General features: G+C 35.6%; 1 protein-coding gene and 1 pseudogene across 1 annotated transcript; one reads left to right on the top strand and one right to left on the bottom strand.

The window, feature by feature from the left end:
- Positions 1–11,212: 11,212 nt before the first annotated feature.
- Positions 11,213–14,530, bottom strand: cbln2b (cerebellin 2b precursor). Its single transcript, XM_026201024.1, has 4 exons — positions 14,433–14,530; positions 13,449–13,950; positions 12,262–12,381; positions 11,213–12,132 (listed from the first exon to the last, which is right to left on the bottom strand). The coding sequence occupies exons 2-4, from the start codon at positions 13,734–13,736 to the stop codon at positions 11,935–11,937; spliced, it is 606 nt and encodes a 201-aa protein (XP_026056809.1). The 5' UTR covers positions 13,737–13,950; positions 14,433–14,530; the 3' UTR covers positions 11,213–11,934.
- A 2,922-nt stretch (positions 14,531–17,452) lies between these two features.
- Positions 17,453–22,535, top strand: LOC113041853 (F-box only protein 15-like; annotated as a pseudogene).
- The last annotated feature ends 1,458 nt before the right edge of the window (positions 22,536–23,993 follow it).

Below are 23,993 nucleotides of genomic sequence, written 5' to 3'. Positions count from 1 at the left end.
ATGAGATCAGGGGACACAACTGTTTCAGGAAGTTATGGAGATTGAACAGATTCAGCTTTGGTGTTCTTGGATTCAGGACGATAGTTGACTACAAAATTTAAATGAGTGAAGAATAGTGACCAGCGAGCTTGCCTGGGGTTGTGTCTTTTAGCGGATCTCAGGTATTCCAGGTTCTTATGGTCGGTCAACACTGTGAAGGGATGTGTAGACCCCACTAACCAGTGCCACCACTCTTCAAAAGCTGCTTTCATGGCTAAGAGTTCCTTATCTCCTAATGAAATGTCGGTGTAACTGATATGCAGATCATCGATTCATGGGTTAAATTCAGGCATAAAAAAATGAAACCCATTTTGCACTAATTGCCTGGCCTGGCGCCAGCCTGGCTGGACTTAAATTAATTTACGATACCCGTGCAAGCCTCAAAGGAGAAATGAAAACCCCCAACCAAATTCCTGAAGACGAAGGAAACCTTTCTTAGAAGTTCCTTACTTTCATAATTTTATTAATAATATGTATTTTAAATATGTTTATGGATTGCATAAAATGGTTAATCCTTGTTATGTGAAGAGTATAAGTTGCTAGCTTATACTTTAGGAAATGTCTCTCCTCACTTTAACTTTCTCAAAGAGAGCCATATTTCTGCAACCCCCACCCCTGCAGGTCGTAAAACTTTATGACCACCCTGGACAACAGGACAGGAGAGAAGCCAAATCACTGGTTTCCTTTCCTTATGCATTCTAAACTTACCTTTTTGTTTTTATGTTTTCTAAATGTATTACGTATTTCTTTTGCGGTGCATTAGAGGTTTCCCATATAAATTGGGACTATCTGCAGTGTTATCATGTGTTAATCAAATCTTTAAATATGTGTAAGCATTTTAAAGTAATTTCATGTTTTGATCACTTATACATATTATGTTTAGTATCGTTGTGATCGTCATGTTCTGACAAACCCATTTATCTAGAGCAAAGTAATGAAAAATGTATTTTAATCTGGAATTACAAACTTCCTAGAACTCCCCGATGAATTCGGAGGAGCCCTAAATCATCAGGGGGTTGTCTCCACAGAGACAAAGGAACTTTTCCCTCCGCTGCAGATCGCGGACATTCATTGGATGTTCCCTAGAAAAAGGGGCGTGAACCATTTCAAGCTATAAGAATCGACCGAACAAGGTCCGCCCTCTCTTCTTAAGCTGACTCCCTTCCCTCCTGCATCGACCAATGTTGCTTCCACACGGCCTTAGGCCGCGCTCATAGCGCAAGCCCCCTCAGCACAGGGGCTGAGAGAAAAAGCCATTTTAATGGCTCCTTTGGAAGCTTTCGTTTTTGTTGTTTCTTTTCTTTTCTTTACTAAGTTTATTCAACTATTCGCCTCTCCACGCAAGGAAGACAAATTCTGGAACATTGTTTGTTGAACCTTTCAAATACCGCGCGAGGACAGAACAAAGGACCACGTGCTCCACGCTCACGCCAAGATCAAGCGCAGCGTGCATGTGCGTCACATGGCCTCCAGGACCATGCACGCTGTTTTCAAAAGGAACAGCGCGCAAAGCTCACAAGCTCGACGCCGATCTCACGCCACGCTCACTGGGCCATGCAAGTATCAGTTTCTCTATGGAGATTTAAATGCTGCTTTAAAGTGTTGTTATGATCTGATTGTTGTTGGCTTCCAAAAGTTACTGACTATGATTTCCATACCTGAGCTCCTTATGTGATCTCATTCTATTTTCTCTCTCTCTCTCTCTCTCTCTCTCTCTCTCTCTCTCTCTCTCTCTCTCTTTTATTTGGATTCCGTTATGTCTTGTAAAGTTTACTGTCTGTATTGTCGTACGCATTTTTACTCTGTGTGATTTGTAGTTTGATGTATCACTAGTTGAATTATTAAAAACCCATATATAACATGATTGGCTTGGACTCCACCCCACTCATATTACGAGTCACTGAGATGTCTGATCTTTAGCTACAAGCTTTAAATTTAGAAACTCAATTTATCATAAGGATAGGATAATGTTTTCATGGCCAGAGAATATTTTTCCTTGAATTATAATAAGTGATAACTTTATTGGAAATTGATAGGTCAGTCTGGTTTGCTGGACAAACCACTGTTTGATTTGCAGTAATTTACAGTAAGGGATATCACAACAATTGATATGAAGAATGGAACATTGACATATTAATGAGTAAATTACAGCGCCCTGTGATTATTTATTGGTATAGGCAATTGAGCTATTTTTCACAATCAATCAAATTTAATGTAACTGTCATCTGAGATATAAATTAGTCATATTCCTGATTAATTATTCAAATTCCCTATATATCATTTGAGTTAATTATTCTGTAAGACTCATTGTTGTTACATCGGTAAAGTTTGGCGAAACCAAGAAAATGTTGAAGTTCTTTGAGGGTGGAAGGTTGTGGCCAACTGATAACTGACTTGAATTCATTTTCCGGACTAATGATGTATGCCAGGAATTTAATGGAAGTTCTGTGAAACTCACACTTCTCTGCTTTAGCATATAGTTTGTGGTGGATGAGTTGTTTGAGTACAGCTCTAAAGTGCTAGATGTGTTCTTTAAGCGTATCTAAAAAAAAGATCAGAATACCATCAATGTATACAGTGATTATTTTGTTTAGCATGTCTCTGAACACAACATTTATGGAGGCTTGGAAGACTGATGGACTGTTGGCCAGGCTGAAGGGCATGACCAAATATTCATAATGCCCTGTACTAGTGGAGAAACCTGTCTTCCATTCGTCTGTGGCAGCGGGTACGGGGGCTCGGTAGGTGCAACGAGTGTTTGGTCTTCGCGATCTGATGAGGCTGTCAATCTGGATGGCAAGCTCAATAAATTGATTAAAAATTCCTCCTCTCATCACGGCAGTCCAGCTCAGATTGTAGTTTGTGACTTCATTCTCTTCTAAACAGTACTTTAAGCCTGTCATCAACCAATGAAGTAGATGATCTTCAGCATTTTTGCCCTCTTCAGGGTGATCAAACACCTAACAGAACCACTGCAAGAATATTTTGAATGATGGGAAAGGGGAACCAAACACCGTGATCCACTCTCGAGGATGAGTAAAGAAAAAAATGATTGCGATCTTACCAACCTCGGTAGAATATAGTGTAGGTTGTTGATACACAAACAGTGAGCACTGACGAATAAATCCTTTACATTTCGTTGGATCACCGTCAAACTTTCCTGGTTAATGCTAGGCAAGGACTCACTTGAGATGTAATCTCCACAGCATATGTAATGGCAGAGTCAGATGGTGTCGTGGCGTCTTTGGTGTCGTGGTGTCTCTGGTGGAGAAACATGGAAATTCGATGTGAATGTCAGGCGATTCAACTGGTGTTGGTGTGCCGCAAAATTAACTAGGGCAGAAAATGCTGAGGACAGGTGAGATAAAGCGTGAGATGGTGAAGTCTTCTGTAACAACGCATATTTCGAAGTGGGATCCATAAACAGGCTTTTATTAGAATCATGGTCAAACAGGCAACGGTCATGCACAAAACACAGTGACAGAGGACAAACACAACTATCATCAGTAAACAGGCTTAAATTGGGGGAAGGCGGCAGAGAATCAAACACGAGGTAAAGATAGGGTCACAACAGGCAGGCAAAACAGAGGAAACCACTCAGAAATGTAAACCACAGTAATACAAGACTTCATAATGAGATGGAAGGAACTGTCTGTTTATATAGGCAAGCTGATTGGTTACAGCTAGGCTGAGTGATCAGTGCTAGATACGTGGCTGATGGGAAATGCAGTGTGAGAGTCAAAATTCAGGTGAGGGAGCCCTCTGAAGGTCTATTTACTAACGTATTACTCAAAACTTAGTGAAATAAAAATTATAATTGAACTTTATTTGGAGTTTTAATGTCACTATTGATGAGGATTGTAATGATCTTTGAATAATACCTGTTTTTAAATGCAAGATATTTAAAGTATATACAAAATACTTTAGCACAATCAGATATACTTCAGTAAATCTTTAGTTGGACTTCAGCACTACTTCCACAAAATTAAAATGCATTAAACACAAAATTAGCTGTTCCAATTTAAGCAGACTTTAAGTATACCAGTTTAGTATACCAAAAGTACAACTGCAGGGTTTTTTTTGTTTTGTTTTTGTTTTTAGCAATAAGAGGCCATAAATGTTTAATGTACATATAAGGAACAGCTGGAGGACCAATTTGCAACTTATTAGGTCAACTGGCAACATGCTTGGGTACAAAAATAGCCTCTCAGAGTGGCAGTGTCTCTCAGAAGTCAAGATGGGCAGAGGATCACCAATTCCTCCAATGCTGCGGTATAAAATAGTGGAGCAATATCAGGAAGGAGTTTCTCAGAGAAAAAATTGCAAAGAGTTTGAAGTTATCATCTACAGTGCATAATATCATCCAAAGAGAATCTGGAACAATCTCTGTGCATAAGGGTCAAGGCCAGAAAACCGTACTAGATGCCCGTGATCTTCGGGCCCTTAGATGGCACTGCATCACATACAGGAATGCTTCTGTAATGGAAATCACAACATGGGCTCAGGAATACTTCCAGAAAACATTCTCAGTGAACACAATTCACCGTGCAATTTGTGGTTGCCGGCTACAACTCTATAGGTAAAAAAGAAGCCATATATATAAACATGATCCAGAAGCACAGGCATTTTCTCTGGGCCAAGGCTCATTTAAAATGAACTGTGGCAAAGTGGAAAACTGTTCTGTGGTCAGACAAATCAAAATTTGAAGTTCTTTTTGGAAAACTGGGATGCCATGTTATCCAGACTAAAGAGGACAAGGACAACCCAAGTTGTTATCAGCACTCAGTTCAGAAGCCTGCATCTCTGATGGTATGGGGTTGCATGAGTGCGTGTGGCATGGGCAGCTTATACATCTGGAAAGGCACCATCAATGCTGAAAGGTATATCCAGGTTCTTGAACAACATATGCTCTCATCCAGACGTCGTCTCTTCAGGGAAGACCTTGCATTTTCCAACATCACAATGCCAAACCACATACAGCATCAATGACAACATCATGGCTGTGTAGAAGAAGGATCCGGGTACTGAAATAACCAGCCTGCAGTCCAGATCTCTCACCCATAGAAAACATTTGGCACATCATAAAGAGGAAGATGCGACAAAGAAGACCTAAGACAGTTGAGCAACTAGAAGCCTGTATTAGACAAGAATGGAATAACATTCTTATTCCTAAACTTGAGCAACTTGTCTCCTCAGTCCTCAGACGCTTGCAGACTGTTATAAAAAGAAGAGGGAATGCCACACAGTGGTAAACATAGCTTTGTCCCAACTTTTTTTAAATGTGTTGATGCCATGAAATTTAAAATCAACATTTGATATGTCATCTATGTTGTATGCTGAATAAAATATTGAAATTTGAAACTTCCACATCATTCCATTCTGTTTTTATTCACAATTTGTACAGTGTCCCATTTTTTTTGGAATCAGGTTTGTATTTGTAATATACTTAGCATGACATAAATGTATTTCAGATACATTTTAGTATATTTATTTTTCATTATGTGGGTCATTCTCATGAAACTATTGAAACGCCATGGCACTAATTATTTTAAATATTAATTTACAATACTGTTGACAATACTGTTCTCTACCTTGCAAAAAGGGTAATTTCAACATAGGAAATACACATTTTAGCATTTTCTGCCGAAATTCTTATTACTGCAGTGCATCTAGCTATGTCTGAATTTATGTTATGTTGTAATTTAAATTAGAATGAAAATTTTCTGAAAAAGAAAAATGGATATTCTGTTTTCACATGAAAGAAAAGTGACAAACTGAACATTCATGTTTAATAATAATGATACAATAGTGGAAATAGTAAGTGTCCATGACTGATCTACTGTATGACAGAAGTGGAAGTGATAGAAAAGTCTTTATTATGCTTGAAATATGGATTTTCTGACAAAAATGCATGGATTCGCTACAGGAGGCCATCATTCACTGCCTGGAGCCATGTGAGGCACGATTTATTATGGATGCATTTGCTTTATTTAATGTGTTTTAGACTGTTGAAAAGAAACACCCACCCAATACAATGATAGAGCTTAGAAGAGCAAGGACCATTTTTAATATAACTCCGATTGGATTCGTCTGAAATAAGAAAGTCATATACACCTAGGATGGCTTGAGGGTGAGTTAAACATGCTTATTCTCGTTTTTGGGTGAACTAACCCTTTAACAACAGCATGAACTGATGGTGATATCTGTCGACTCAAGGTAATCAGTTAACTTAGCTTGATGTTTTTATTAATGCCTTTTTATTCAATTGTAATATCTGAATGCTAGTGATAAAAAGAAGAAGAAAAATCTTTTAGATATCAATCTGTAAGTTATGCTCATCTTTGGTATATCCTTTGATGGCATCTTGAGTAAAACAGCTGCATATTTAACCAAGACCAATCAGGAATGACACAGCCTTGTTTTACAGAATATGAAAGTTTGTTGCAGATAACCCCTATTATAACCCAGACAAGAGTTCCTATATACGAATGCAAATATTAAGTAATATCTGACTGCTAGAGGATGACATTGATGAACTAGAATCAAATATTCCAGAAAGCCGTCCCATAAAGTCCCTAAATAAGTAATTTGCCACATAATGTAACCTTGATCTAACAAAAGATTGTTTTGTTTATCTAAATGAATGATTTCAGAGAGCAATCTGAAACATAATGTTTGAATATACTCATACTATTATTTGTTTTTATCCAGTTCATATTAGATTTGGAAAACTGCTGACTTTTCAGTCCGTTTGGGTTTGTAAATCGCAGGGAATTCCCTGCATTCCCAGTAAATAGAACACAAAGTTATTTCTGATTTTCCAGTCCAATACTGCTTACTAATTTCTATTCAAAATTAAATGTAGCCAACACGATTTATGTGGAAGTCAGTACCCTTACATTACAATGCTGCATATGTGACATTTAAATGCATGGAAATTGCACTGTAATGTAGGTTTACTTACTGAGCAACTGCAGATTCAGAAGTAAGATTATTTTCTTATGTTTTTCTCCATCATGTTTTTTTTTTTTTTTTTAACTCCTTTGCATGAATCATCTGGATGCAGAATCTCCTGACAGGTGTTTCCCCAGTAGCTTCTGTTTGTTTTGAACATTTTGGATGCACAGTAGCTGCCGCATGATGCACTGACTTTTTATTGTTATTCTTTTTTTATATATTTCCTTGACTTGTCCTACCAGTCATTTTTAATTACATGCCACATAGTGCACAGCATAGTGCACATTCAAGAGGAAGCACATAAAAATATAACGCTCAGGCAAAAACTGTTAAAATGAGCACACATATGAATATAAATGTCGAGCCAGAGGATGAAACATCTTCACCGATGTGCCATTTCCCTAGAGCAAAGCTTTAATCTATATGAAAACTATGGCACCGGTATTAATATCCTTGAATCCCTTATGTAAAAACAAGACAATTAAAGTGGACCGTGAAAATTAAGGACAGCCTTTTAACAAGGAAACCTGCATTAAATATGAAGATAAATCCATTAGGAATGGCTATAAAATGCAAACATTCAATGTTCATCTGTCTTGGTAACCTGATAATTGGTCTGAATGAAGTGATATTAAAGGGGTTTGTTTAATAGGGATGTTTTTAACACATCAAGCCACACAATCATTTATGTTTTTAATTCAGCAGTGATTTTCCATGTATAATGAATTATCATTCATCATTACATCAAGAACAGTAATGAGATTTTAGTTTGTTTTGTTTCCTCCATGTCTCAAGGAGACAAACTGGTCTCTGTATATAGTCTGGAAAGTCAAAAATAGACATTTCGTCAAGATGAAGAAGGCCTCTTATCAGAGCTCAAAAGCGGTGCACAATGATGTTCACCATTTTGATTGTCCAGGCCAATCTCAGAGGGAGCATATTGGTTTGAGCCATTTCCTGAGCTAGATTACCTTCCTCTGGGCTCTTGAGATGCAGTATGAGCCTCTAAATTGGGAGCCCGCTAATAGTTAATCACAACCACAGAAGAAACAGAGGAATGTAAAATAGTTTTGGTGTGAAAGTCAAAGTATTTTTCACAGGATTATTATATTATTGTTTTTATATTGTGCATTACAGTGATATAAAGTAGAGAAACTTCTCAAACTATATATGTATTTGGAGAAGTTTCATAATTGAATGAAGTCCTGTTAGTTCTGAAACTCCTGTGCATACTGAGGTGTTCATAGAACTTGAGGTAAAATAAAAATATTAATAATGCTTTTTAAATTAAATTAAATTAAATTAAGCCACAATTCCCCATGTCCAATGTTATGTTTTTTTTTTTTTTTTTTTTTTTATGTAAGTCAAAAAGAGCAAAGTGTTTGTTTTCTTAATATGTTGATAAAATGATATGAAATAAATACGCTAAAATGCCACATACAGACCACAGTAGGTATAAAACACAACAAGTGTAAAATCCAATTTCTGATCATTGTGGTGGGTGAGGAAATGCTTTCTGACATCACACGGCAACAAGTTACTAAACATGACAACAAAATGAACAACAGTGTAACTAAAACTGTAAAACAGTCAAACAACAATCTTAATAATTATTCATGCCCTGGTGCATGCTGGGAAAAGGTGAATGGGATTGAAACAGAAAACCGTCCATAATGCAACTCACCTGCTAGGCTTGTTGTTTTGATGTAATACATCAGTTTGTGTGAATAGATAATCTTATTTTCCTGAAAGTTGTAAGTTAGAAATTAGAAGTAAATAAACAACATAACTAAATAAAAACTATAAGTAATAATAATTAACATAATAATAATAATAATCATTTAGTTTTCAGCTTTACTTCCTAACTAAATAAAAGCTTCAACTGATGTCTTTGAAAAATAACACAGCTGCAACTATAAAACCCTAAAACCCTGATAATATCCTAGTATGCAATTCCAGATTTTAAATGATTCAAGTGTGTGTCTTGCTGAGAGTTAACTGGAAGGTGGATGATCCTGCTGGGTCTGTATGAAACTTGAGCTCTGAAATGAATGCACAATGGAAGTTAATTAGAATTGTCTTTCTGTAGAAAAACTCTCTTTTTGGTCTGTAAACTGAAAACCACATACATCTTAAGGTGCTGCTGATTTTTTTTCCAGATAATTAAAAATACACAGTCTTTGGCCATCTGTGCACTCATAAAAATGTCTGTGAGTACACTAATTTACTGCGCTGGGAATTTTATGATCTAACTTCTTTAATGAGATGTATATAAGTCTATGTCAAACAACAAGCTGCTAACTCCACAATAAATTTTAATAGAAGAGGAATATCTACATTGGCCTCATTTTCCTTTACATTTGAAACATAATGAGACCTGCCAATAATATCTACTTTATGCACCATCTGAGGACCAATAGTAGTGCAGAGATTTGAACTATGAGGTCATCAGATGCCTTTCATGATTAGGGGGGTTAAGATCTTATATTGCTATCATAAATAACACCATGTCAACCACAATATTAATTTGACAAATAAGTAATTAAAGTGTACAGAGGTAAACATTTGCTTGTTAAAGATTAGAAATGTAGGGCCCAATTCTATTTTATTAGATTCCATACTCTCTCTCACACACACATAAAAGGTTTGTCATAGAAATAAAAAAAAAAAAAGAAGCAGCTAAATTCTATAAATGGATCTATGCTCTACACTCAACTCTGAACGAAAATGGATGTCACATTGAACAGGAAAACACAATGAAACTTTAAGAATATTTTGATAGATAGATAAAGAAAGAAAGATGAGCTGCCCTTTCTAAGTAAATTCTAATGAGAGAGAGAAAAAAAAACAGTAAACTTTTATGTTTTAAAGCTTTGATCCAAATGGTGCTTAAAATGGTGCTTAAAAAAGAATTTAAAAAATCTAAAACAGAAACAAAGTAAATTTCTCATAAAATGAATTGAATGTATTTGTTCAAACAACATTATCTCAAATCTAGAAATTCATTGCATTTTACTTTCTCTGCTATATTTACTGCCAATGCTTGACAAAGGCAAGAATCAATTCTAAATCAATTCTAATATTATTTTAATTATATTTACCTATACATTATCTCACCGGGTTTAAAACTGTAAGTGGATCAGAAAAAGAAGCAGTCAACCTTTATCCTCTTCAGTTCACTTATGGCTTATGACAGGCCTTATTACAATACTCACACCTCAAATTACCCTTAATGACACAGTCCAGTACACATGTGCACATAGAGTTCAGCACTCTCATGCTTGCTTAAGAGTCATGGCTTGCAACTTCTTAAACTTTTAAAATAATTATGCTGTAAGGTCTATGATCTAATACCATAAACATTCTGTATCTTTGGTCTGTTGAGAACAGTCGAAGACCTTAATTTGTATGCATGATTTTTAACCATTCATTTGTGCACCAGCTTCCTTTTATGAATTTTATATGTGTTATATTTATAGAATGTTATATTATATGTTATATTCATATTACAAATCAGGGAATTAATGCAGGTGCACAAAATAATATGTGGCTGACAGAAATGTATTTTCTTTATTTAAAAGCTGGAACACTTATAGTTTCTCTAAAACAAGTCCAGCTAATGTAGTACATTTTAATGCATGTCTGTTAATATTTCTGTGTTGATCTTTATGTTCCCATTTGTATGCAGCTCTGTTGGTGTTTTATGTATGCATATGCATATGTGTACATCAGACACAGGGCAGGCAAGCACTGTGTGTGTGCTCGCAGATGTGTTATGTGCATGAGAGTGTGTGTTTTAATGGGCCAGCAGTTGTAGAAACCAAAGCTAATTTAATATTACTATCGCCTTGCTTCAGTCCATTCATTCAGGTATGTCATTATCATAATCGGAAAAGATTGTAGGTCTTATCCAAAAAAAAAAAAAAAAGAAAAAAGAAAAGAAAAATGCCGAACAGACAATGATTCAAGGTTGCAAAAATAAATAATGTATTTAGAGCAGCATACATAATTGTTTATCATCCAGTCTTGAGACATCTGAGAATATTTCTTGAACTCTTGAGTGTTGCTTCAGCACCATGGACAGCGCCGTTATATTCGCTATTGCATGGTAGTCAAAGCAAAGAAAAATGTGCATGCACAATTCATTAATACGATTTTTATCATTCATTAAAAAAATAATCAAGGTTAATAATAATAATAAAAAGATTGAGTAAATAAGTGTACAATACAATATTTTATTAGGCGGAACATTATATAGGGATTTTTCTTTTTCCACAACTTACATCTGTGAGCATTGTCACTGAACACTAAATCAATCAAAGCTAATTATTATCCGGAATGTAGAACACATCATAATGTAAATATGTATTTTATAAATTAGATAGATGTCTAGCAAAAAGTTCTTAAGACGTCTTCATTGGCTGATATATGTTTTTTTTTTTTTTTTCTCATTATATTCACTGTATAGCAGGTGGCCTACATTTGGCATATTTTCAGTATGTTCTGCATCCAAACGACACATCATTGACAGCACAAAACAGGAATCTTCCATTCGTGCAAAAATGCTTTGGGGCCATAAAGCACTTCCGCAGCTCCACACCACACACCTCACTGGACGGAAGCCGAATCATTAAGGCTATACAAACACAAAATAAAGCACTGATAAATACACCTAGTTCAGGATTTGAAGTTCGTCTTCGTCTTAAATATCTTCTCGTTTATATTGTGGTCCAGTTAATTGTCAGTTGCGAATTGTTTCCCATCGATAAAATCCAAACAATCGCGACTGAAAATCGCTGCGGCCAAAAAAGGCGGGAACTCCCTGTGGACGCGTCCATATACAATTTTGCTAGATTTCAGTTTTGTTCAAAGAACTAATGCTCGTTCTTCCTCGGTCACTTGGAAAATATTACTTGCAGTAACACGTCTGCGAGTCAGTTAAAGAGGAAAGACTAAAAATCCAGAGAACGTGGAGTATTTCCATCCGCCCATTAGATTCCCTCGTTCCAACTTGAGATAGACTCGATCCTCGCGCTCCACCATCAGTAGAACTCCGTTACTCGCCGCCTCCCGAGTGACATCCTGATCTCCAGCAAAAGCAGATATGACCGGGTACTCGTTCTGCATCAGGTTAACCTGAATAACATGACACAACGCACTTTAGTCCTTTGAAAGCAGAGAATAGACTTTCTACAAGGGTTCGTGAATAACGCATAGCATGAGAGGTGACTGCAATTGTATTTTGTGCAAAACTGCTCTGCTCACCTGTATGGTTTGTCTGTTGTAGACCTTGACCACATGAAAGCTGAAACTGTATATTCCTCTGCGTGGTGCGGTAAACAAACTCGCTTTTAGGTCGAAATGATTGCCAATGTTTACTAAGACCTGAAACAAAAGCAACATGAAGTGTTACAAATCCGATAGGAAATGAAAATGTGCGAATCTACATATCACATTTACTTTTAGATTAGCAATCTTACACCAACATTTGCGGATCCTCGAGCGCAGTGTGGCAAGCTGTATTAACATTTATTCCTTACAAACAACCAGTAAATATTTTTGGTTTTAGATGTGTATTATTATTTTATTATTTTGACGATCATCTAATAGTGGAATCTTTTTGTAACTGTTCGTTGGATACTAGCACTTACTCTGGTAGTGAGAAATTGATGTGAGTGTGTGTTTTGACCATTCAATTATATGAAATATGTGTTGCATATGATATGATATTCATTCCATTTGTATGCATTCCAATTATTGCTAGAAGATATTTCAATTTTGTAAGTTCTATTAATTCTGGCACTATTCTTCTTTGGTAACTGGTAACAGTTTGAATAGTTAGATACTAGCTTGAGTTCCAGTTGTGCAAGTATTTATTTGATACTATTATTTATTTGGCAATATAACCTTACAAAATTATAATAAATATATCCTACTGGTTACAAAAAAAAAAAAAAAAAAGAAGAAGAAGAAAAAAGAAAAGGAAAAGGAAAGAAAAAAATCATGTTACATGTCAAAACGGCCTGCCATAAGCGCAAACCTGTCAATACATCTGGTCAGTTTTAATTACTACAGGTCGGTTTTAATGACAGCGGGTCGGTTATTGTTAATCTAAAAACGTCACGCTTGTTAATCTATACACTTGGTTTTATGTAAAATTTTTTGACAGTATGGGCGATAAAAAAAGATTTTGCAACTAAGCAATTCGTTGAAAGGTATATATTGGAGACTATTAGGCACGTCATACATTGTATCTGCCCAACATTTAATGAGTTTAATGAAATAATATTAGTTACCCCCACCCCCACCCCTCCCAAAAAACCCAACTAAACTGTTTAAACAAGTACGTCCAATAGAATAGAATAGAACTTGTTATTTCGGGAAGTTTCTGGCTGAAATTCCCGAGCATATGCAGTTGATGTGATTACAAAGTCACCAACGGGACACCTGACCTGGTCAAAATAGATGGTCATGGATGTGTTGCTCATCTCCGAAGGTTCGTGGTTTGTCCCTCTGACGGCCGAAAAAGCCACTTTGGCGCTGCCGGAGCGCACAGATATCCCAAGCGAAGAGGTGACTCCTCCGTCAGAAGAGGGGTTGGAGTCGCATACCACCAGACACTTTCCCTCCAGAACGATGGGCTCCGTGTCATTCTGGCCCAGACAGAGCCCTATGCCACATCCCAGGAGAAAGGCGAGAGCCAGCATGGCAAAGGGTCCGGGACAGGATGCTGGCACCATGATCGGAACAAGAATCCTATGCAAACTGATCTTAACCACCAGCCCCTTGGAGGTTTGATGTGGGTCTATCACCTGGTCCAAACTAACCTCTCTCTCTCGCTCTCTCTCTCTCTCTTACTCTTTCTCTCTCTGTGTAACTCACCGTCACACACTCCTTTTCTTTTCGTCTATGCGCATCAGTTGAGGGTGCTCAGAGTATTTTGCACAATGATTCCTGAATGATAAAAAAACGAGAAATCAGAACAAAATATATAAATATTTAATACTACTAATACTACTACTAATAATAATGCAGGAATTATAATTTATCTTGAACTATCTCAGTATGATGGTTGACGATGTTAAATTGCGCAACGAGACGCAGCACCTAATCTCAGCTAGAATACAACGTCAACTGCGTTTAACATTAACTGCGTTAACAAAAATAAAGTTTTACAGTCACCCGAGATCCTTTTCTATAGTTAATACCACTTCCATAATAATTGCATACGTTTCCGATTAAATCCATAAATGCCAACAACAGCACCATGAAATCTAGTATTTCTTTCTATGTTTTCTTTGAGCTCATTTCTACTTTATGTTGCACCATACGTTTCCGATTAAATCCATAAATGCCAACAACAACACCATGAAATCTAGTATTTCTTTCTATGTTTTCTTTGAGCTCATTCTACTTTATGTTGTCCATTATGTTACCTGTTATATCCATAGTTGGTGCAATCCGTGTTCCTGCTACTTCAGCTGTCTTGAGAAAGAGTGAAGCGCGCACCCAATAAGAGTGGAGAAAACCCATTGCTCCTTCGCCCTTTTTAGAGGGCGATTCACGCCCATCCCTTCTTTTCAAGTACAGTAATAATTTTGGAGCGGACGTTTCTGGACAATAAAATCAGGCACGGACAGGATCTTGGATTTTAAGAGTCTATTTGCACAATTAACAGCCGATTTATAAACCAACTGTGGGGGAAAATCAGTATTCTTTTGCATAGCAATAGCTAACATATAGTTTTGCATGTAACGTACAATAAGTAAACCTGCTATGAACTTGAAGCTGATAATATAGAGTTAAATACCAGAAAAATAAGCATGCACTTTAGTAATATCGGTATCCAGATTGGATGCCTTCAAAGCCACACAAAAGTCTTGTGCTCCACCCTGTGGAGAAGAAGAGCTATGATCCTCTGTCTGAAACATTAGATAATCTCAAACAGTACTTTGTTTATAAAATAGATTTGTTACAGTATTTATGAATCTTTGTTAATGATTTAGAATAATTTTAGTTTGTTGTAGTTAAATATTATTCATGGGGCCTTACTGAAAATTGTTACTTAAGGATTTAACATTTAAAATAAAAAATAAAGAACAATTTTCTGCTATAACTGGATTCTAAAAGTTTTTTTGTGAAGTCATATATGCCAATAAAGAACCTTTATTTTTAAGAGTGTATACAGTAGAGCAACTTTTTGCATTAAAAGACATATGCTATTAATACAATTAAAAAAATACTTAAATATAATACTTATTGCCAAAAAATTATAATAATAATTTTAAAAAAAAAATAGTTGAGTTTAATTCTTACCTTAATTGTCTAAGCAAAGTGGTACCAGAAGTTACAAACTGTGCAACACATTAGTTGCACTTCTTCAATAACTTCATTAGTTGTAATTAATAAAGAAAATTAAAAACAAACTATTAAAATCAAATACACATGACAGAAACTACACTGACATATTAAACTGATTTAAACAAAGGTGTTATCCGAGAATCATTACAATATAACCTCATTAGTTAAAGATAAACCTTGGAATAAGCAACCGGTTTTGTGCTTTCTATCTATTAAAAAGCTTTTCAGAGAAGCTCCGGAGCTGCAGTAAAGTGTATAAAGTGTGAATCTGGGTTTGACAGGTCTACTCAGTATGTGTTATGTCCACTGAACCCATTCTTAACCTCCCTAATTAATAGTTTCCCTCACTCTTCAAAGTTGATAATTGGAAATATCATGCAAGACGATCACGGCTGGCGCCTTCTAAAGAGTGAAATGGGTATACTGCTTTAATTTATGATGGAATGACTCTGAGTCTTTATTAAATCTGAAATATTAAAGGCACTTCACAATATGGTATTCTTGTCTTTTTGGATACTTGAGAGACTGCAAATAACAGCACATCCTATCCTGACCATATTTTATTTACACATTTGCCAAATATAAATAGCCAGAATAATGGTTTTAAAATAGATTCCAAGTAAACATCACCTACAACAGTTAGGTTAAATTAGATGAAAGATCATGGATATTCCAGCAATAGTCAACATCATCAATCCACACAGGCTCTCCATGTACCATTTTTGACAAGAATCACACTTTGGGTGTAGAGTGACAGGCTCTGTGGAAGTTGACGTTGAGTATCTGAGAGCAGCGGCTGACCTAGGGCCCGCAGAAGGGCGAGTAAAAGAAAAAACATCAAATGTCAAGCTGGGTGGTCATCGGGACCTGTGTATCACAGAGCCCAGAGCCGTTTAAGCCCACAGAGGAGAGCTCTCCCCAACCAAGAGAAACCGTACATTATTGTGAATGTTATGACTATTTCATCTGACAGGCAGCAGACCATCATAACTCTTGAGATCGCCTAGACCAAAAAAAAAAAAAAAAGAAAAAGAAAAAGAAAAGAAAGAAAAAGAAAGAAAAAAGTTCCCTTTGCCATTTCTTTGCTTCATTAAAATCTCATCCAATGTATTTCACAAGGAATACCAATCAAAAATGAAAAATTGCTGGAAATTTGCTCACCCTAATGCAATCCAAGATTTGGAAGAAATCCAGGTAAATTAGTCCTTCATCCATAATGTTGCTGTCTCCAAAAGTTGTTTCTCATCTGAATAAGGAAACATGCACAGATCAAGCATAAATAAAATAAAAAAAAGATTCTGATGTGAGAGGGCAATACGGGGGTGGATTTTTCATTGGAGGAAGTGATATTTTGGACTCATATTTTGGACAGAAGCATCGTTTTAAGTCAACACCTTGATGGATTTATTTCTTATGAATATGCTGTTCTTTGTTTCATAATACATTATGGACTGGAGGTATGTGGATTACTTGTGGATTATTGTTATATTTTTTAAAACTGTATAAACTGTAATTATGACGGCACCCATTCACTGCAGAGGATCCACTAGTGAGCAAGCAGTGTTAGGCTAAATTATTTCATATATGATTTAATGAGGAAAAAAGACAAAACAACAAGTGTACCAGCATAAAAAAAAATAATAATAATAATAATAATAATATATGAATATATATATAAGGAATTAAATATAGGAATATTAAGGAATAAAAAGAAAAACACATTCAGCATTGTTACTCTCGAGTTGTTCACGTAGCATTAGCACCCCCATGCTGCTGTCTGAGTGTTCATGGATCCTAGTTTGAGGACAACTGTTTCAAATTGACACTTCCGCTCCTTGCGGAAATTCGCCAGGTAGTTACATCATTACCTGTTAGTAGAATAATGTAGTTGTATATACCCCATTAAAATAAACTAGACTCTGTGAGATCTTATTAAATCAAAATCCATGTCCAGGTGGTTGTTACTTATGTTATTTAACATCATTCAGGCTTTAATGCTTCTGCACTGCAGAGCTCTGCTAGATTGGTTCAGTTGTGTTTAACTTTCATAGAAAACAAAGAAAGGCAGCTCTACAACATCCAGCAGTCTACAAGAATGCCATCCAAATGCAAAGAAAAGACTTGTGAAAACTCCTTAGAAAGGCAAGTAACTTTCTGCATTACTTTCGTCAACAAGCATTTCCAGGAACTCTCCAACAACAAGTGAGTTTGTTTTCCTATAGACCATATTTCTCTCGAAGCTAAAAAATCAATCAAAATCATTAGTATTTCCTCATCCTGATGTCCTTGCAGTTTTATGTGGTATCAGTTTTACATCCGCGAACGTAGCAAAAAGAAGAAAGCCAGTCAAGAAGATCAGATGATACGTGATCTTAGTTGGTGTAGTTGGTGTGCGGGAGAGGCCAAAGAGATACTGGAGAAATGCATTCTTCAAAGAAATTGCCGGCCTGAATGTGTACAAAGTGGAGAAAAAAACTACAACGCATTGACAAACAGAGGAAGTCATAAGGTTAGAGATTCTGTCTTTTTTTTGTTGTTGTTATTTTGAGAATTCACTATTGATTTAATGCGTAGATCTCTTAAAATTCCTTTTAATTTTATGGTAATTTTATCCTTTTTAATAGGATGAGAGCACCGGTTTAGCATGGTGACCTGAATCTGTTTCTTGATATAAATATTTAAGTATAAATAATTTTCTCGTGTAGTTTCTGGGTTTCTAGTTGTTTTGATTTCTTTCTTTCAACCCTCTTTTTGTAAGCCCCTACATCTACATTTAGTAATACACAACAAGACTTTGTAGTCAAAATATCGTCTTTGTTGTGACCCATCTAATCTGTTGAAGATGGCACATTCCCCATCAAATATATGTCAGGGTGTGTTTCTCCCTCCTGCAGCGTCTGGGCTTATTAAAGGTGAGTGTGAGAGTCAGCGTCTTAGATTTGCTCTGTGCTCCTGGGCGATGGGATACGGAAAAACGCTTGATGATCTGCAGGCTGCGGCGTGCTGTTGTCTTAACCTCTGATTAGAGCTTCCGAGCCACTCAATTTTTCGACTCAAAGAGCGTGGGGCATACAGGGGGAAAGAAAATAATTGTGGTCCCCTCAGAAGGCTGGGTGAATTGTAGAAATAAATTGCTTGGCCCCTACCTCTTGCCCAGACATATCCCCATAGGTTCCTCAGTTACAATGACAACGAAGGATGAGATTTACTTCGGTAATAATCATCTCCACTGACTTGTAGACACAGACAACAGCTATTAATCTCTCTGGGACTCTGCTTGTATCTCGATTTAAAGCATTAATTGGTATCATGTGATGCCAATGCCCGACACGTGATGCATCATATTAGGTATTTCCCCAACCTAATGCTCTGCTTCTTTCAGAATTAATGTCATTTATTGCTAGTTTCTGGCCAAACAGACACTTCCCTGCTCTTAATCAATTAATCAATCAATAGTATTTTGATTTTCAGTTTTCATATTTCCATCTGAACACAGTTTTGATTCTTGGGTAAATGAATCTTATTTTAAAGATGCTCAGGATACTTTTGCAGCAAAGCTAGATAAAAATACAGATTTGTTTTATGTTATTTGGCTCTTTATCTTGTATTCTCCACCTTTAAAAATAGTTTTCTATTTATTTATATGTATTTATTTACAGTTTTTCTCAGTCACTTCGGTGCATTTCTCAAATCAGAAATGAAATTCTCAAAACTACTTGTACAACCTCCACATCATCTAGTCATTTATACACATCACAAAACCAGTTTGTCATTCTTTTGAACAAGTTGCAAATGCTTTTGTACATTCATGCAATTGATTATGAAACATTTATCTGTGGTTTCTTACATTATTAGTTGCTAATGTCATGTCGCTCAAAATTGATTATATAGTTTTCTGTGCAATAGTCTTACCCCTCAAAACATCTAGTCTTTAGTTCTTACTAATGAAGAGAATGTAGATGATAAACCATTTCTCTGAAATAGCTCAAAGGTTCATCTCATGAATCTTCAGTTAGAAAGCTTATACTGTATAGATAGAGGACAACACAAGAGTTACATATTCAGAAAATTGACTTATTTGTATATTTGTGCACATATTTCCTTTTCTATTTCACAAAAACATTGTAAAGGATTTTTTTTTTTTTTCTTTGGTCAGGCCACTAGTAAAAGTGTAACTGGGAATTTTATCCAGTCTCTTTCAATCAATATCCCACATACAGTAATGTCTAAATGTATAATTTTGAACTGGATATATGGCATACTGTTTAATACAATAGTTTACATCAGAACACACATCAGTTATATATTCTAAACTTTATTAGAGTTTTGCTTTCTCTCTCTCTCTCTCTCTCTCTCTCTCTCTCTATATATATATATATATATGTGTGTGTGTGTGTGTGTGTGTGTACTATAGATAGATAGATAGATAGATAGATAGATAGATAGATAGATAGATAGATAGATAGATAGATAGATAGATAGATAGATAGATAGATAGATAGATAGATAGATAGATAGATAAGCAAATTGATAATAAACTTACTTCAAAATGCAGCATCTGAAAAACAATGTTACCTTTTAATTTCAAATTTTAACATTGTAAAATAAATGCAAGTAAAGAAGTGTATCTCATTTTAAGGATGTTTTAGGAAAACAAGATAAATATACAGATTAAACATTACTTTCATTAGCTTAGTGTTTTATTTGATACATTTTGTGTATTATTGATCTTGCATTCCCCACTTCTTCTTCTTCTTCAAAAAAGAAAAAAGAAAGAAAAAAAAAAAAAGCCATTGCCCTTAAATTATCTGAGAGCTGAGGTGTCAGTTAGGGTTTGTGTCATGTGTGTCTAGGAGTCTGTGCATTCCATGGGAGATCACAGTGACTGATGGGAGAGGACGGCGGAGCACCTTTGAGCAGTCTCATGCCTTCTTCAGCAGTACGGTTGTAATTGTGTTCTGGAGCGCTGTCACTTGGCCTCCTTTCAACCAGCTCACCTCCCTTGAGCTTCAAAGAGTGTTGCGGGTTCCCCTCAATTGTGCTGCTCCTTAAAGGTGTGGTAGGTGCCAAAAATACACAAAGGTACAGCTTTACTCCAAACTAAACGAGTGATGCAGTTGCTTCGATCTTGTGTCTTTCAGGACAAGCTGGAAATCAGTTATGTCCAAAATAAAGCTTCAACGAGAGCACCATGAATTGTGTGTTTCAGACAAGATTGTCAAGATGCTGTATGTTGTGCAGGGCATAACTTTGGGACTCTGGAAGGTATTTTCCAATCCTAGAGGTCTCCTTGTATGTCGACAAAATTTGCATGTTGTGACACTTATTTCATTTGCCCTGCTGTTTGGTTTGTATGTATTTTTTGGTTGTTGCACTTGATGTTTTAAATGTATTATGATATCTTAGAATACACGCACGCACACACACGCACACACACACATATATATATATATACATACATACATACATATATATATACATACATATATATATATATATATATATATATATATATATATATATATATATATATATATATATATATATATATATATATATATATATATATATATGGGGAATTGTTTTTGTCATGGTAAACTTGCACAATCACAGACTTGTGGAAAGAAGTCTTCATGCATCTGTTCGGTATTGCTTTATTTCCTCTTATCATTTTTTTTTTTTTTTTACACTGTTAAAGCCCTTCCCAAAATATAATATGTATTTATTTTTCTTAATCCCTTTAGTTTATTTTTCTGATCTCTCCTTCTCTCTCTCTCTCTCTCTCTCTCTCTTTCTTTTTTTTTAACGCAGAAGTGTCTGTGTATATCAGAACCTAATTGTCAGTTATATCAGTATAGTTTGGTGGTCTAATAACTCCATCTTCTGGTGAAGCTGAACACTGTACAACTGACTCATCAGTTGTTACACTGTCTGTTTTACTGCCATACAGTCCTCAGTGAAAAAACCTAAATTGACACCCACTTTGTATTAAATCTCTTACTTTATATCTCTTCTTTATCCCAATTTCACACCGCTAGTCCATGTCCAGCAGCTGGAGTCAGTGCTTTATCTGATGATGTGGACTCAGAGTATGTTCTCCATGGATTGCTAATGTTGAACTGCACAATACAGTGAGAGTCATCATGTCTGAACACTTTTCCCTGCTGTTTTGTAGAAGAGGTAAAAGCAGACATTGTGGAATAAAAATAAATAGAAAATAAATAATAACCTTATATAAGTACTGTACGTGAATGAGCTGTTGACTGTTGTAACAGTTTTACACTAAGATTCCTCTACAATTGATGATACTAGATTGTTGACAGTAGATGGCACTAGATTCAAAAAAATATACGAGGGTTGTACTGCTTTAAGCAAAATTAAAACCCTAACTCTACCAGTATTCCATATAAAATGTAATTATATTTATGAAACAACATTTCATATAATTTTTAATATATATTTTAAAACATTTAGGTTTGCCATCATAAGAATAAGTAATATTTAAAAATGTATTAAAATAGAAAATAGTTATTTTAAATGGTAATGCTATTTTTTCATTATTTCTGAACAAATGTGTATTATTCAAAATATGACCGATGATGAAGAGGTTTGGATATTTTCTGATTTACTTCATACAGCCATGAAAACCACCTTTTGATTTAAAATGTTTTGAAATTAAATAAAAGACTGATTAAAGATGTCTGATTTCTAATGGTTTTCCACTGGAAGTGATCAGTGAGAATCCCCAAATACTCATCTGGTTGGAGACGTCAGTTTGCCTTGGAGGACTGAAGCTTCACATGGAACTATCAATGTAAAGAAGCACCACACTGGTCCAGTCATCCTCACTTTCTTACTCACAGCACTTAAATACTAAGATTAGGAAGGTTTCATGGTCTAATTGCTGTCTCCAGGACTGTTGCATGATCAATCTCATTGTATGGGATGAAGCCAAGCAGCCTTTTTTGGTGCTTCAGTGATCCTGTTGTTATGACAAAAGCAAGTCAGGGCACAGAATAATATGATTTTGATGGTGGAAGTTTCTCCATCCTATACTGAGACTCAGAGGGGATGGTGGAGATGAGGCTGAAGCAGATGGGGAACAGTATTTTGTGGTAAATCTAGTGATTTACATTGCTGTCGCCAAAGTAAAAAAGCACTTTGGGAGACATTATTAAAGACTTTGTGTGCCATTTCGGTTTGTATGACAGCCGTTTACTATATTAGATTTAAATCAAGCGAGGCTGCAAAAAAGCTTGTCAGTCTGTAGCAAGATTAAACTCCTGTCAAGATTATTGTAGCTTTTTCTTTTCAGATTAATGTTTTGGCTGATCGTTTCTATACATTTTTATATCACCAAACACTTAAAATACACATTTTCACAGACCATTATATTTTAATTGTAGGATATAAAAGAGGGATTTGCATGTCAAGTCTTATAAAATACAAATGATAGAACAAGAAGAAATCCATAAAAATAATAATAATAATAATAATAATAAAGAATCAAGAGCTAAGGTATAAAAATGGACATTTAAGTTGGATTTAAAAGTGCCAGTGGAGGAGGAGGATCTACTGAGAGGTGGAAACCATTCCTGAACTGAGAAATCTCCCTTACAGCGTTAGCAGGACAGGAGGAAGTTGATTGAATGACCTTGGGGAAGAGTATGGATAAAGGAGTTTACAAAAATACTACGCAGGGTCGCTTGTATAATTTAAAGCAGAATTGTGATTGTATTGGTAATAGCTAATAGGATTCTTATAAGGAAGATGTGAGCTCTTATTTTTGATTTCAGCTATAAGTCTCACTGGCGTGTGCTGAACCATTTGAAGATGTGATTGAGACAGGCCTGCATACATATAAAGTAATCAAGCCAGGATTGTTCCCAAGTCCTTTCATAAAAGAAACTCTTTCAATTTAGCAGCAGATCTGAGCTGAAAGGCTCTTGATGCAACCAATCTGCTTGTTAAAAATGACACCAAGGATCTCAATATTATTGTGCTAATTGGTGGATAACTGCTTACTGAAACCAATGATGAAAAAGGGTTATTATAGTTAATTAAAACCATATATACTTTTTCTATTTATTTATTTCAGCTAGTTACCAAGGAAACATTTAAACATATCAAATAACTCAAACTGAAATAAAAATTTGGTACAAGTAAATAAATATAAAGTAAGACATTCAAAAAAAAAAAAAAAGACTAAACTATATATATAATAAAACGAAAGTATTTATAGCCCTTAATTTTTTCCACATTTTGTTATGTAGCTGCCTTGTGTTAAACTTATTTAAATCTACACTCCATACAGAAAATTGTAAAGCAAAAAACAGGGTTTTAACATCTTTGCAAATATATTAAAAATGAAAAAAATAAAATGATTCCATTGCATAAGTATTCATACCCTTATCTGGGACAGTTGAAATTTAGCTCAGGTGCAATCCTATTACTTGTAGATGTTACTACACTTCAAGTGAAGTTAACCTGTGGCAAATTTAGTTGAATGGGTATGATTCGGAATGGCACAAACATCTTAAAAAGGTCAAACAGCTGATAATGCATACCAGAGCAAAAACCAAGCCCTGAGGTCAAAAGAACAGCCTGTAGAGCTCAGAAACAGGTTTGCATCAAGC

This window comes from Carassius auratus, chromosome 24, assembly GCF_003368295.1.
Source record: "Carassius auratus strain Wakin chromosome 24, ASM336829v1, whole genome shotgun sequence".
In the NCBI taxonomy this organism is placed as follows: domain Eukaryota; kingdom Metazoa; phylum Chordata; class Actinopteri; order Cypriniformes; family Cyprinidae; genus Carassius; species Carassius auratus.
This window is presented reverse-complemented; position numbering and strand designations above follow the sequence as displayed.